The sequence below is a fragment of the Linepithema humile genome, chromosome 6 (genome assembly GCF_040581485.1).
Source record: "Linepithema humile isolate Giens D197 chromosome 6, Lhum_UNIL_v1.0, whole genome shotgun sequence".
NCBI lineage: Eukaryota > Metazoa > Arthropoda > Insecta > Hymenoptera > Formicidae > Linepithema > Linepithema humile.
In genome coordinates, this window is record NC_090133.1 from 1,230,701 (window position 1) to 1,246,699 (window position 15,999).

The window sequence follows — 15,999 nt, forward strand, 5'->3', positions numbered from 1 at the left end:
AGTCCGCAAATCCGCGCGAAAGGGAAAAGACGGATCGACAAAAGAACACGAACATCTGGCTGAATTCGAAATCGCACGTCGCACTTTCTTCGGAACGGTAGTCGCCAACTACGTCAAGCCTCGATCGCGCTACTCGCCTAGTCGATGAGACAGGTGTATAAATCAATTTCGGAGAAATTCAAGCTTTCCGCCGTACGAAAGTCTATTGGCAAAAATCGATTGAGTCGAGAGCTGTTTTCACAATTTCGTAACATCTTCAGAAATTCGAGTATAAATTTAATATAAAATTAATGTATTTCGTAGAGAAATTTCTCGTAGTTAGAAGAGATTCGAGATTAGATTGCGAGTCATAATAACATATCTTTCTCCTAATTTTTACTTAAATTTTATAGCTTAAGACATAAACTCTGAATCTTCTCAAAATCATTTAGTTTTCGATGCGATTGCACTATCTCGTTTAGGAAAACACATACGCACTTGGCGCAAACGTAGCAGGAGAGAAAATAAAAGAAACAAAAGCGAGAACCTTGGAGTGATGGCGGATCATTCATTGAAATTTTATCTATGGGCGATCTTCTGGCCCGATCAATCGCGAAGGATCCGACGCGAAGGAAGCACGAAATAGGGAATGCAAGTCGCGCGCGCGCGCGAGGAGGAGCAGCCGGCCAGTCGGCTGATTGGCATTCGCGGTGCATCGCGCACGTACCACGGCACCGGGAGACAAAACGCACGGAGGAGGAACGTATGCGCGACGAAGGTGTCAACAACCTCTCGCGGCACTCTTCTCCACCTGCGCCTTTTTTTCCACCCCCCGCAGCGTCTCGCCGCCGACGCCGCGATCCGCTCGACAACGAGCTCCTTTTAGACATCGGCGATGCAACACGTAATCAATTATTGCAGAAAGAATGAATTGACTGTTCTATCAATCGACGGAAGCTGTTAACTTTTTCAGAAAAAAGCAAATTCCTTTCGAACATCAGCAGTCGCATACTTAAACATTGTAGAAAATTAATTTGTTTATGAATTTCAAAAAGTGATTAATTTCTTGCTAAAAAACATTTCAAGTTTTTTCCTCGTAGCTGAAATAATTAAATTGTTTGCCAAAAAACAATTGTCCTTTTTTTAACATCATCTATTCAAATTTTTATTCAACTAATTTCAAATTTTCGTAAAAGTTATGTGACTTAAAAATGTAGCAATTTTGCGAAATTTTTTTTATGCATAAATAATCATTCAAATCTATGAAATTGTAAAAAATCAAGCAATTAAATTATACAACTTGGTATCGTGCAAAACAACACTTATATGTTCTTTAACATTCATATGTTAAAGTTCACGTCTGCATCACTGTGATAAAGTTCAACTTATCGAACATCGCTTTGTGAATTTCTTTAGAAATCTTCAGATAAAATCTACGGAATAAAACGTATAATCTCAGAAGAACAAATATTCTATTTATTTGTAAATGTACAAAATATGATGCAATGATTATTAGTATCGTCTTTAATTTGGTTTGCTTCTGCAGCGTCTTTCGATTTCAATTTCTCGACCAAAATCAATTGTAATTTTTCAATTCCAAACTAAATTATCATCTCAATGTTCCTCGATTTATCTTTACTGACAGAAATCGATTTAAATCACCACGTTGCGTAAGATCTCGCTCATCTTCTCAACGTCTTTCGACCTAATTTTCCGACCAAAGCTACCATTACTTTTACAATCTTTCACAATTCTCTCAGTATCTTTTAAAATATTAACAAAATTAGTTAAAAATCATCATTTTGTTTAAAAAATCCCTTTGCTTCAACTCTTTTATTTCATTTTATTCATAAAACCAAATTAATTCATCAACATCCTCCTATCTATATAATTTCACTTTTTCCAACATAAACATTTTTAATATAAATTTATAACTTAACTTAAATTTAAATTAAAAATAAGATAAATATATTCCTTATATTATTCGAAAAAATTGAAGCACCCTTCTTTTTTCTTTCTGTCTCAAGCTGCTTTTAATCACCCAAATCACTCGATATATTTAACATGAAAAATGCAATATTAGTCAATAAACTTCATATTAAGATCATTCTAAAACATCTTTAATAATCAGCGTCTTTTAAACTTCATTATTCGCGATACCGTGCAGAGTGCAAGCGCGGATGCTGCGAAAGATTTGTCGAAAGCAAGGAGCGCCTCACTTTCACTCCCGCGTGCGCGATATGCCGGCATCAGATGCCGACAGATAAAATCGCGGGTCGCGACGTTGCTAAAAGCCACCAGCGCGCGATCGACCATCCTCTTCTCCTCCGCAATGATGCTATTATGCAAGCTGGCAGATGTTACCTCAGCATGTTACCAGAAGCTACCGACGCGCGAAATTGCTAATAGGAGAGGCTGAACGTTCGGAAATTAAATTTCAGGTCGCGTCGAAGAAAGAGAAAAAAAAAACTGCGAAATTTATCTGCGCGGTAACGAATCGACATTTCATCGAGCCTGAGAGTGATTTATTGCCTCGGCTTTGTTGGCATATCATTCTCCTAAATACGTTACAAGTTACGTTATATTTGAAAAAACACACAAAAAGATTACAAGATAATTATTAAATAAAAAATAGCTAATAAAGAAAGCTAAAGAAATACAAAGTTGTAGCTACACGCAACATGAAGTTTAATACATACTTCAAATATACATACTTCATAAAAATGAAGATTTATGCGCCGTAGCTTCATAAACGCGTCGAATGATTTATGTACGAGGCAAGTAACTTTTTATCTGTTTTTAAACTAAATGCCTCGATGACGCTTTTATCTCAGTTAAGCTATAATAAACGGTTCGTTCTATTGTCGATCGCGTCCTGCTGCGAAAAAACCTCCTTGACCTTCGACGAGATTCTTGCGAGAGAAAAATAATTCGCGAGGCGGAAAGAAATATGTGCGAAAGGCAATCCTGCGGAAGGACGACGGGCCTCGCTCGAAAGAGTGAGGCCATCGAGCCGAATATTAATCACACCGTAGCGTGACATTACATCCTTGGCACGTTGAACACGTAATACCGATCAGTATACCGCAATAATGCACGCTACACGACACAACGTTACCGTTATCCGGAAAGGGTTTCGCCTTTTTCGTCAGGACAGTTTTTTTTTCACGACCAGCCGACAATCAAAGTGTGATTGACATTTTAAAACTGCCACTTGAAAAAATCGCGCACGTATTTTATTTTGTGTCTTGTTCGAAGAAAAGTTAAAAAATGCAACGGTATCAAAATTATTTAATTAAGAGTTTGATAACATGGAATGATAATAAGCAAAATCGATAATTTACGACCGGTTTATCAATGTTATCATGGAAAGCGCAGACAAACCCGATTTCAACTTCGAATGCACGCAGATATAAAAATTTTCCCGACCAGTAAAACAACTAGTCCGTAAACTCAGAATATAATACTGTTTACAATTCGTAGAACGTGAAAGTTATCACCGGCGCCGCGAAAACTCACTCGGGAGACTGGAAATTTAATCACTTTTACCGGAAGTACCGCGATAACGCATTAGAAATGTACAGAATGCGCGTGTTATCAATATTTTCAGCTATTTCACAAATTGTTTAGCAGGCAAAAAGAAAAGTAACGGACGAAAGATAATAATGCAGAAAGAGAGGACTTAATCATCAGTAAATAATTTAATAACTATGTCAATAAATTAAAAAGAAAAGAAATTATAAATTGTACACAACTGTTATATTATTATCGACATTATTTAGTACGACAATATTAATTTAATATGATTGTTGTACTATTATCAAAATATTTTTATTCCAAACATGAAATTGTCACTATCACTTTGGCAAAGAAAATATCATGTGTATAACGCGTGTATCTATGACTGCTAGATCCGATTGCTAGCAGCTATTCATTGAACGCATTTATAAATCTCGTGTGCACTCGTTACCTCACTTGGAATCAGTAACGGCGATGCGATTTATTCGAGAAACTGGATTAAACGGAGCGAGAAAGTTCTGTTGTCGTCGTCGAAAGTGTCCTGCATTAACATGCGTGTCTGCCTTGGATCGAAATCGTCCTTGGTCTCGGGAAGAAATATGCAGATCGATTCTTGTTTTAAAGAAACCCCGAGAGAATATGTATTTCCTTGGATAGCATAAAGTGTTCGATAATATTATAACATTAACATATCTTGATTTCCGTTGAGGTGAAATTTTAATTCATTGAAATAACTTTTCTCTCACAAGTAGAAACTTTTAATCAGATTCCCGTAATCTTACAATTGTTATCTTGTTTCTCACATTCCAATTTTTTTTTTTTTTTTCTTAATTCCATCCTTCCGATGTAAAGACTTTCCTATGTGATGAAATAACTCGCCGACTGTCGCGAGAAATGGCGAAATGCGTTGCAAAACTCGTGCACCTTTCTTACGTGACGAATCGTAATAGCCGCCGGAAATGTAAACGGATGATTGTGAACCGATTTACCGCGCGATCCGATTTATCGATACGACATGCGACCTTTCGCAACGGTGCAAAAACTAGTTTTCACAATATCTCCGTTAAAAAAAGAACTACAAAAAACGGAATTTCATATAAATTCTGCGAATGTAGATCTTAGAAAATTTATCGGTCACATAAATGCATTATTCAGAATTTCCATTATCGATCATATCTTTAATACGATGATAATTACACCTGAATTATACGCATCGCCATTAAGAAAATCCTGTTCAACAAACTGAGAAGATGTAATCAACTTCTTAGTTTCTTAAATGATGTAACTTCATTTCTACATTTTTCTGTAAGTAGAAACTTAAAATGAAAGCTTGCAAATTTCTAATAGAGAAAAATAATTTTTACAAACAAATTTATAAAAATTTTTTTGCAGAATATTAATAAGAAAAAGAGCTAAGTGGTAAACAAAAACATTTTAATTCAAGATTCTAAATAAATCTCAATTAGCCATTTAATTGCGATCAGAATATCTCGAGATATATCGTCAAAACGATTTCTATGTCCATACAAAGAATAAAATAAATCAATGTCATGAGCAAAGAAACGACAGATCAAAGAAAAATGCGAGTTGAATTCTACCTAATTGTGCGCCTTTTTCGTGGCTTTTTGTACATTTTCTTGCTTCGCTGCGACGCGTTAATGGTTAATATTTTTTCGGAGACCACGAAGGTGGTCTTCGAGGTGAATTAATTTCGCATAAAACCGGTATATTTTCCATAAAAAATAAAAAAAGTTCTTACATAACTCGTTTCTGCACTGTAAACTATTTTTGGAATTTCTCATCTTTTTTTGTGTCTCCGAAATTTTACGTTCATTGATGGCCAATATATTATATAAATGCATGCTATTTTAATTCTGAATTTGATAAAATTTAAAAAATTTTAATTGAACCGATAGTACTAGACGTAAAAAAAGAAATTCAGAAAGAATAATACATATTTATTTAGAAGAAGGAAATTAGGCTCGAGTAAAACAATAGAATCAAGCAAAAACGAGAATCAAATGTAGGTAAATTTCTAATGCACGCGATATTAATGTAAATTTCAAACTTTTACTCCTATCTTGGCGAGAGTGATTACCAACTGTGACGAAAAAATATTAAAACATATATATATCTTACTTTCAGTCAAATTTCACATATATTTGATTGTTGTTTGTCTAACCTACATATTAATTAATTAATAATTAATTTACAGCTAACAAATTTAATATATCTACAAGTACTGATTTTTAATAGATTAAATGGCAATCTCGATGTAAAATATTTTTTTAGAAAATTAACATACAAACGCTTCTAAAAAGTTTATCGCGCTTCAAATACCTTGTCTTAATTTCTCGGCTTCCAAAAATGCATAGTCAAATATCCGCACACCTGCTTAAAACAGATAATCTCGAACACAATTCCGAAAAGGGTGGTGCCTCGGAAAAATGACTCATGCGAGTTACGCGACCTTCGCCCCTTCCTCGTTGCTTTATATCGCGCCGCAAGCCTTACGTCGCGGCCTTACGATTATCATTATAACCACGTATCATAGCCACGTATAATTATTATTATGACCACGAGCCGACCGGTATTCTGCAAATCGCGCGACCATGGCCGTCGTCACACGCCGGCTGCGTACGAAAACAGTTCGACGAATTTATCGATATGCAAATGCGCCTCCCGCCGTCACGTCTTCTCCTATAATATAATTAGTGCATATTGCATCGATATAATTAGTGTGAAAATATGAATAAAATTCTCTCTGGCTGTGATCAGACCTTTTAAACTAAACTCTGTCCAAGAATTTTCTGGAGCACAAACACGCAAAAATATTTCGAGTTAAAACTGAATCCTCATTTTTTATCTCAATAAATAAAAATTTAGTAATAAAAGAATTAAAAAAATAATGTTTTGTGAGCACTAAGCGGCGCGAAACCAACAAAAAATTTCTACCGGTTTAACCTTCCTTTCGCCTGCGTCTCAAAACGGCTATGACGGCAGTTTTCTTTCTCTCTTTTTATCGGCGCAGAATTTCGTGATTCCCGGAAAAGACAAAGCATCTCAAACCTCATTAAGAACCATTCTTCGGCAATAACGGCGCGAGAGCCAACCGGCTCCGAAACTGGTCATGCAACTCACGAGATAACGCGACAGGTACGGAAAAAACGATAAGCCTGACATTAAGAACCTGACAAAAGTTATTTCTGTGATTTCAGAAATCGCCAGCGAAAGGACGAGAAAGATGTCGAGTGGAAATTTCAGAAAGAAAAATTTTGTTTCAGTAAGAGAGTCGCAGTAATTAGAGTACAAAATAAAAAAAATTTTTGATTGATTTCGTACAATTTAGTTTCTTCCACTTGAGATTTCAAATAAAATAAACCATATTAATATATTCAGTCTTAATAATCGTAAAATGTATATAAAAAGTTCATTATTTAATGTTTATTTTATTTGCTAGATGGTTTTAAAATCAGTCTTCAATAAACACAGAATAAACGAATCGAAGAAACTCGGTCGACCATAACGAATCTGCGGCAAATCTAGCTTTGCATGTGCATTGTACGTAACTAGTTTCCTTTTTTGAACTTAATCTTAGAACTATTACATAATTTTAGATTATAAGCATTTTATATTTCTCTAACAGCTTTACGTATCTCAGACTTTTAAATTCTTCCACAGACACGCTAATGCTATCACGTTTTTTCACGGCACGAATTCTTCCGTTGAAGAATTTCAATAGAACAAGAATCAAACGCATCAAATACCTACCATCAATGTAATCTTTCATCCCACAAATCTACCTCGTAACACAGAGAAAGAAGAAGAGAGCGAGGGACGATAGAAGGTGGAGGGATATCATCATAGAAAGAAGGAAGATAGAAAGTTCCGAAGTAAGACAAAGAGGTGAGAGAACGAGAGAAAGAGAAAGGAGACAGAGAAATATGAGAAAAGTAGAGAGGTGCACCTCTTCTCGAAGTGTCCAAAGGAGGAGGTGGTAGCCGCGGGAGGGAGAGAGAGGGTTCAGACACGTGACCAATGACTTATATAAAGGTGCCGAACAACAGGGCGCAAACACGGAGTTCTGTCTCTCGACGCAGCGGAGGCGGTGTCCTTAAAAGTGCCCGAAGACTTTTTTTCGTTAATTTTGTCGTTCGTCGTCGCGCCACACAGTCGACCGTTTCATTGAACCATGAGGACGTACTTCGTGATAGCCGCTATACTGATCGCCGGTACGTAAATAAAAATCATCCCCCCAACGCTAAGCGCACGGTAAGGGTGGTGAAATGGGCCGGTCAAATTCCGGAAGATCGCGAGTGAGATGCGATACTCGGCGGCGACTTCGAATGAGAAGGAAGTGGATGGGAATCATCGTTAGTGTGTGATTAAATATGCGCGTGTGTAGAGTAGAGAGCAGTGCGCCCAATGTGAGAGAGCAGGATATAATCGAGATACAGAGTACTGCGACCGGAATCTCGCTGCAGCGAAGAATCCGCGGCGATAATCCCTTGGATGTTCGAAATCGCGATCGTGGCTCGATTCGTGTTCGCGCGATTCATATGTGCGAATTTCCAAATATTTTTCACTTCATTGCAACTTATTAGCTTGATTCGATTATTAATTATTATTCTATTCTCGGTCAAAAAAATTCAATATAATTTTGAAACTTTTCAATTCTTGATTAATTGATATAAATGCACATTTTAAAAAAGAAATTTTAATAGTTAAAATTTTTAATAATTGTAATAGTTTGATATATATATTCTATAATATTTTAGATACTAAAATAAATTTTTGCTAGAAGTACATTTTTAGCCTGTTAATATTTAGTTTACTTTTCTTATTCAATTATAAAAAAATGTTCTATTGCTTGCAGTTATATTGTATATATAATACATTAATTTTTTACTTATATACTACTTAAAAATGCAAAGAAGTATATAGATATTTAATGGCATAATTGAATTAAGCTGGAACTATAATTTTTGATGCTTATAAATGTCTATTCTATTCAATTTCGGAATTTTTTCCATCCAATAATAATGTAAAAAATTTTCTCTTAATGTAATTTATATTAATCCTTCAAGATTGTTTGAGATTATTTCGAATTTATCTTCTATTAATTAAATAATATTACATCTATTGCGGGAACTTTTATTTGATATCTCTAAATAAAAGCATTTGATTGTTAGTAAATTTTCCAATCGCATCGACATTCTTGCGACTGCGTTAATTAACCGCTGCAGTAATTAAAAGTCGCCCCCGGCCTAAAAAATTTGCCGCGCTTTCTCGCCGTCACGGCATAACCTTGGCCCAGATCTTGACCCTTCTTTTTATTCCTTGTCAAAGGGAGATTCAAGGATACGATTTATCGTGACAGAAATTATTCGAAAATTATTACGCAAATTATTACGCAAATTATTACGCAAATTTTACTTAACTGTGTCGAAAATTATATCAAAAATTTAAAGAAGAAAAAATTAATTATCAAAAATTATTGAAAAGAAAGAGTATGTTATTTTTCAGTAAAAATAGATTACTATTTAGAAACTTATATTAAAATTATGTTAAGAATCTTGTTTTATAAAATATGCAGTTTTATTTTATGTAAAACATTGATTAATTAATTAATATATGTACTGATGTAATATATTAAATAACTCATAACAACGTTCATAATAAATCACCCATCATATGGCAATCATAAAGAATTAATAAGACAGAAAAAAATCTTTTTAAACTAATTAAAATTTTCTTCAAACAAACACTATAAGTATATGAAATATTTTTGAATTTTTATTACATATTTTCCTCCGTGTAACGTCATTCAATATCTTGAAATACAACACCATTAAAAATAACTGAATAATTTATCGAGCTCATTAAAGAATTTTGATATTTTTTGGTACACAAGTCATTTGAATGTGTAATTCAATAATTTACATAATCAGTACATAGTTCTGGACAAGTAATTATATAATAATCTAATGCCGCATATTTTACAAAACAAGTCGAACGCGAATGAAACTTGCCGGGACGAGAAGGGGCCTTGTCAGCCGGTCCCCAGACCAGCGAATTTCGAAGTCGCTTTCGGTAGCGGGACCGGTCCCGTGGAAAACGAAAGTGAATACAGCTGGTTCAACGCAGACGCACTCATATACAGACCCGCACTGGAACTTACGGCGCGAACCGGGTGAACGGGATGCTGGGAGGTTCCAGTCACAAGCACGCGAAGGCTGCAGCCGGGGCTGGCCGCGGGCCCAAAGTGAAAGCGTTCGGCGAAAGTTACCGTCCCGTACAGCCCCTTACATAAGATATTTTAGCTTATTCAGACACCATACACTGCGCGCGCGCGCGAAAGAAGGAGAAAGATGTGTAATTAGGCGCAATTAACACGAATTGCTACGTGAGAAAAAGCAATTCTTGAGGAAAGCCTTGTCCATCCACGAAAACTCTTATTTATCTATGACGATGCCCTTACTGCTGCTTCCGCAATGTTTTTTTAACAGTTATCGTTATTCAATTCGAAAAAGGAAACTAGAATGCAGTTTTCTTGCGGGTAACAGTTAATTTTAGTCTGCGATTTTCCAGAGAACAGTAATATCGAGCTAAAAGCGAGGTTGTTTTCAATCGTGAAGAACTAATAATATACTCGATAATAATTTGAAAGTAAAAGTAATATTCTTTTTTACTTCCTAGCAAAAAATCAAACAAGCTTTTATAATATTTTTCTTATGTTCTCGAATTTAAAATAAAAATAAAATATAATTAGGAAAAAAAAAAATATATAAGCGCATTAAAAAATTAATACATATATAATAAAATCAAATACTAGTTTAAAAATTACTATATTTAAAAAGTTTTAGCAAAGCTTTTGTGAAATATAAAGACTTTTCGAAACTAAACTATTTAATGACCTAATAAAAATGAAACTGTCATTAAAAGCAATCAAACTAACTGCAACATTATTTACTTGGACGTTTCAGGGTCGAGTGGTCAGGACAGCTTCAAATGCCCGGATGACTTCGGGTTTTATCCCCATCACATATCGTGCGACAAGTACTGGAAATGTGACAATAACGTCGCGGAGCTGAAGACGTGCGGCAACGGCCTGGCGTTTGACGCCAGCGACAATAAGTTCCTCACGGAGAACTGCGACTATCTGCACAACGTGGACTGCGGTGAACGCGCGCAACTCGAGCCGCCCATCAGTACGCCGCACTGCACTCGTCTCTACGGCATCTTCGCCGACGACAAGAAATGCGACGTCTTCTGGAACTGCTGGAACGGCGAAGCGTCCCGCTATCAGTGCAGCCCCGGATTGGCCTACGACCGCGAAGCTAGGGTGTGCATGTGGGCCGACCAAGTGCCCGAATGCAGAAACGAAGGTACCGATCTCGCCGAATGCAATTTCAACCGCGACTCAAATATAAACGTCAACCAATTGCGCACTTAAATCGTCTAATTAGTTCGCGAAAATTCATCGAGACGTAGAAGAAAATGCTCAAACATATTATTCAATAGTAATTTTCTACTCCATAATAATCAAGTTCTATTATGTAGTTAATATGTTAATTAATTAACAACTTTCAATTACATAAAACTGTGTAACAATTAATATTAATTCTGTTATATATTCAGTTTTATATAATTCGAAGTTCCATTGAGTAAGAGAATCAAATTAATTGTTACAACTTTCTCTTTTGAGTATAATTAATGTTTCAACTTCTACGGTAGCATCGCGCTCGAAGTTATACACGAATATTATAATGCAAAGCCGTGCCTGGTCCAGTCACCCAGGAACTCGTCACAGATGATTTGACACGGATAATAGGACATACGCGTAGAAAGAACGTGTGCGGTGAACTCGCCACTCCATGACTCACAACTTCTTCTACATCTGTTCCTTTCTATTTGCCTACGTTAATTTCATTTTTATGTGATTCAAAACTTGCAATTAGTTAACAGATTATCTGTCATTTCAAAGGCAAACATTACTTTCCTAGCTATCTTATCTTCCTTATTTATTACAACCTGAACAAGTCCTGAGATAAGTCATTTCTTTACATTATAATTTTGTAGAATTATAATATAAGAAAACTACAAGAGAGACTACGAGTTTATAACTTTTATCGCGATTAAATGATTATCGTGGATCTCAAACATACTTTATCTTATATATATATATCATACTCTTTTTCTCTTTGTCAACTTTCGAGACCGACCAATAAGACAATTGCTAAAAAACGTGACGCCTTTTTCTATCTCTCACACTATTCTATTTATCGCGTTGCGCAGAGGTAGCTGGAGGTTTCACGTGTCCGGCCGCTGGCGAAGTGAGCGGAGCATCCGGCAGCTTCAGCAGACACGCCCATCCGGAGGACTGCAGAAAATACTACATATGCCTCGAAGGCATCGCCAGGGAGTACGGCTGCCCGATCGGCACCGTCTTCAAGATCGGCGACGCTGACGGTAGCGGCGCTTGCGAGGATCCCGAAGACGTTCCCGGATGGTGAGCATTATTTTTTTATACGATTTTATCGTGAAACTGCCATATCAATTATGCAAGAAAGACTAAATCTTGAAACTGCTAAGAAAAAAATACAAGTAGAAAAAGTTAATTTTTATTTACTTTAAAAAAATATGAATTATATAAGAAACATTTTATCTACTTGAACGATTTTTTTCAAATTATTCAATTCTTTTCTGCATAATTATGGTTTATTTTTCATAAAACAATATGTATCGGCTTGATATTATTTTCAATACTTTTAAGGATCTTAATCGAAGCTATGCAAGATTACGTGATTGAATGTGACGTGAATAAATAATCCATATCTATATTAAAATTCTATGCTTCAAATATCATGCGATGAAGAATGTTAAGAGGGTTAAAGATTCCATCAGAATAGAAATTACAATCGCCGTGAGAACTTTAAAAACCAATAAAGTTTAGAGCAAAAGTATGATTGCCAAAGAATTAAAAAACAGATTTTTTTATTATTTGTCTTAAAATTATAAAAATTAAAATAAAAATTTCTTATAAAAATAAGACTTCTAGAAATTTTTTAATTTTTCAAAACAATAATAAGCAGCAAACAAAAATATTTTACTTTATGAAACCACAATTTTCTTCTGAATTAATTAATTCTTTAGACTTTCAAATCATTTCATGCAAAATGGCTTTTTACGTCACATTAGATTTAGCTATAACACTATTTTCTATGACGAAAATTAGATTAAATGATTATTGAATTAATGGAGCAATTCACGAAGAAATGCACGCGATAAAAAGTCAGTGAGAGTGCAAAAGGGATATTAACGAAGACGAAGCGTTGTGCAACGAACAATTTATGGAGTGCTATTATAAAAATGTTCAAATTCGATTATCTCAGTAATTATAGTCATCAACGGAGAACTTTCAAGCTTCTCCGAGGATGGAATCGCATTCTAGAACTTTCGGACGTAACATTGCGAAGGAATTGCATTCGCGGGCGATCTATAATTAGGGAGATATTCGCGTTGCAGCACGCTTTCACGGTAGTTAATAGCATTTGGCGTAACTACTGTAAAATAAAAATAAAAAATAATATAATCGCGTGTTTAAAAGAAATTAAAGAATCGCGTCGTGATGTCTTTCTCGCGATTGTTAAACAAGTGGTTCATAGCGCATTAGCAAGTCTTTATATCGATTAATTAGTATTAGTAATTATGTTTATTGATTATCTAACATGTAACTAACGTATATGTTAACTATCTCAGTCTTTGTTATAATACTATCTGCTGCTCTCTGTATATTGTCAGGCAAAGCGTAACTTGGAATTGGCACTTCTACAATTTGTACATACTATACTTATTACAAAAAATTTATGACGTCGAAAATCGATGTTGTCTTAATTGCTTGGCAGTCTACATAGAAATTCTGAATAATTATGAAAATTTGCATGAGTATGATGGCACGAAAGGATTTTTCTTTCTCGTGATTCTTGATTCTTTAAATAAAAAATGCTAAGACACTCTATGCATTACGCAAATTTCTATGACTAAATGCAAATATAATTATTCCTATGCGTATGCATGCGCATCTCGTCCGCAAGTATAACGAAAAGAGCACGCCATGTAGCAAATATATCGTAGCGCACACCGAGCATGTCCTAAGCCCCGGGTTTTTCTCGGTTCTGCTTTACAGTGAGGATTACTACGGTGACCTGGACTTGAAGAGCATCCGGAAGAGCGAGCTACTTGCCGGCATCCAGAGCGAGCCCAGAAAGCCATCCAGCCAGGCGAAACCTAGGCCAACAGGAAGCCCCGCGAGGCTGTCCTCGCCCCTTCAGGAAAATTAAATCCTGACTTACCTCGCCCCCTCTCACTCATTTCCTTTTTCTCTCATTTTGTTACTATCGTTTTATTTTATCGACTTCAATTGTTTGACGCAAGTTATTGGCGCAAAATCTAAACTGAAACAAATAAAACAAATTTTATTCTATTTGCAAAGAATAATTTTCCATTAAAATATAATTCTTCTGCAAAGAGCGTCATGGTTGTGTTTCAAAATGTAATTAAAAAATTGAGTTTTGTTATAAAATTAAATTCCTTCAGTTCCTATTTTACTCTATGCTTTAATTATGAAATACTTACAAATTCATGTATTTGTTTTATCTTATATTTTATCTTTTAATTTATTTTCTATTATTTAGATTTATATTTTACGCCAATAAATTGTATGAAACTATATCTTTCTTCTTTATCATTTCTTTCTCTATTTCTCTCCTTCCTCTTTTTCTCTTTCTTTCTCTCTCTCCCTCCCTCCTCTCTCTTTTTTCACTCGCTTTTCGTTTCTCTATTCTCTTTCTCTGACACATACATATACATACGCTCACACACGTACATACTCGGAAAATCCAGCTCTGATTACGCAAAAACTATTTCTCCAAAAGGAAAGTAATCGGTGCCGAGAGCCACAAAAACCGAAAAAAAAAAACAAATCCGCCCTTAACAGGGCCTCCCCTGGACGTTTTGGTCGATTTTCTATTTTACATCTCGCAAGGACGTGGCTCAATCTCGAGGCAGAAATTCCGAAGCGAAATCTACGAGATTCCGAGAGAACGAGGAAAGCGCAATCAAACCGTCGTGAATTTTATGCCCTAGAATTTGCCCGTAATTCTCTTTTGTCGCTCTAATCGCGTGTCTCCGTGCAATCTTGAAGCACAGAGCGTCATTATTTTTGTACTTATAATAAAAGAAAAGTGATATACAAGCGCGGCTGGTTAGCGCGACAAATAGCATCTTCTCTCTAAATATTATTTTCTATATATATTCTTATCTGTATCTATAATCTATTTCTCACTATACGTCACGCACGAAATCGAGTCTATTAGACTCGCACGATCCACGATCCACGATCTATAACTCGGAAATCCGACTCTTGGCGCCAATGTAAGCAAGCTCAGCTGTATTTTTTAATAAAACGAAAAATTCGTTCAATGTTTCGTAGACATTCTGTGTACTCACTTTTTGCATGTTGAAGTTATAATCTAGTTATGTGTATAATTTAATAATAACATATGTAATATAACCATAGAGCGGCATCTTATGTCGGCTAATGTTAGCTATGTTTGGCAGATTGACAGCAAATTGTTCAGGTTTGCTGTCAATTTGCCAACAAAACTAACATTTTGCTTACTGGATAAATAATAATATTGATAAATTTTATCTGGATATTTGTAATATAATTAATTAAATCGATATAATTGTTGAAGTCATAGTTTAGAAAAATAAGTAAATGTGTTTATTCTTTTCATCACAATTAGGTATTATTTGCGCATTTTTTAAATTAAAACAATAAAATATAAGAAATAAAAATAATACTGATAAATTTCACGCAGCTAATATAACGCGATAATTATTAATATACTTTTTTCATAAAACTAAATTTTATTTCAACTTCTAACTTGATATTCAACCGAATTCTCGAATTCACAGTTATTCCAGAATATACAGAAAAGAAGTCAGAAGTAATAAAAAGATTAACGCATAAAAAAAGATCATACATAATTGACGTAAAAATATGTTATAATATAATTCTAATTTGTTTAATATCTGCGATTCCGGTTGAAAGTGGTCATATGTTACGATCAAGTTACGTGCAATATTTTCATACATTTCGCAGCCAAGATTATTACGGCAACGTGGACCTGAAGGCCTTACGCAAGCTAGGCTACAGAAAATAGAAGCGTAATGCATGCAAGCGCTTTACTCACCGGCGATGAAAAAAACAGCATATCTGCAGGAAGCCCCGACCTCGAAACGACGATCGCCTGCGCAGCATCTGATCACACTAAACTGCCGCAACAATGAACTTCTCGCAAATCACATGTATCCTACAAAATGAAAAATATAGTTAGATCGTCGCCGTACAAATAGCCATGTAAATAAATCAAAACAACCACAAATCGCGAAAATACTGAAAATACATGACGAAAAAAGATATATGCATTCGTA

General features: G+C 35.2%; 2 protein-coding genes across 4 annotated transcripts in view; one reads left to right on the forward strand and one right to left on the reverse strand.

Moving 5' to 3' along the window:
* Positions 1 to 15,999, reverse strand: part of LOC105673149 (uncharacterized) — a 77,599-nt gene that overhangs the window by 59,838 nt on the left and 1,762 nt on the right. The window contains exon 2 of one of the 2 annotated variants that reach the window (XM_067357180.1): positions 15,759 to 15,878. In XM_067357180.1, the coding sequence (XP_067213281.1) occupies positions 15,759 to 15,779 (21 nt within the window). In that variant the 5' untranslated portion in view covers positions 15,780 to 15,878. Of the gene's footprint in view, positions 1 to 15,758; positions 15,986 to 15,999 lie in introns of those variants that run through there. The other variant, XM_067357181.1, reaches the window with a different exon arrangement.
* LOC105673155 (Chitin binding Peritrophin-A domain-containing protein Gasp) lies at positions 7,543 to 15,809 on the forward strand. 2 transcript variants are annotated; one of them, XM_012368577.2, is made up of 4 exons: positions 7,543 to 7,730; positions 10,485 to 10,886; positions 11,797 to 12,010; positions 13,688 to 14,993. In XM_012368577.2, exons 1-4 carry the CDS (start codon positions 7,691 to 7,693, stop codon positions 13,839 to 13,841), a joined length of 810 nt encoding a protein of 269 aa, XP_012224000.1. In that variant the 5' UTR covers positions 7,543 to 7,690; the 3' UTR covers positions 13,842 to 14,993. The 2 variants fall into 2 exon arrangements, with proteins under 2 accessions (XP_012224000.1, XP_012224001.1); XM_012368578.2 differs by lacking the exon at positions 13,688 to 14,993 and adding an exon at positions 15,668 to 15,809 and having other exon boundaries at positions 7,573 to 7,730.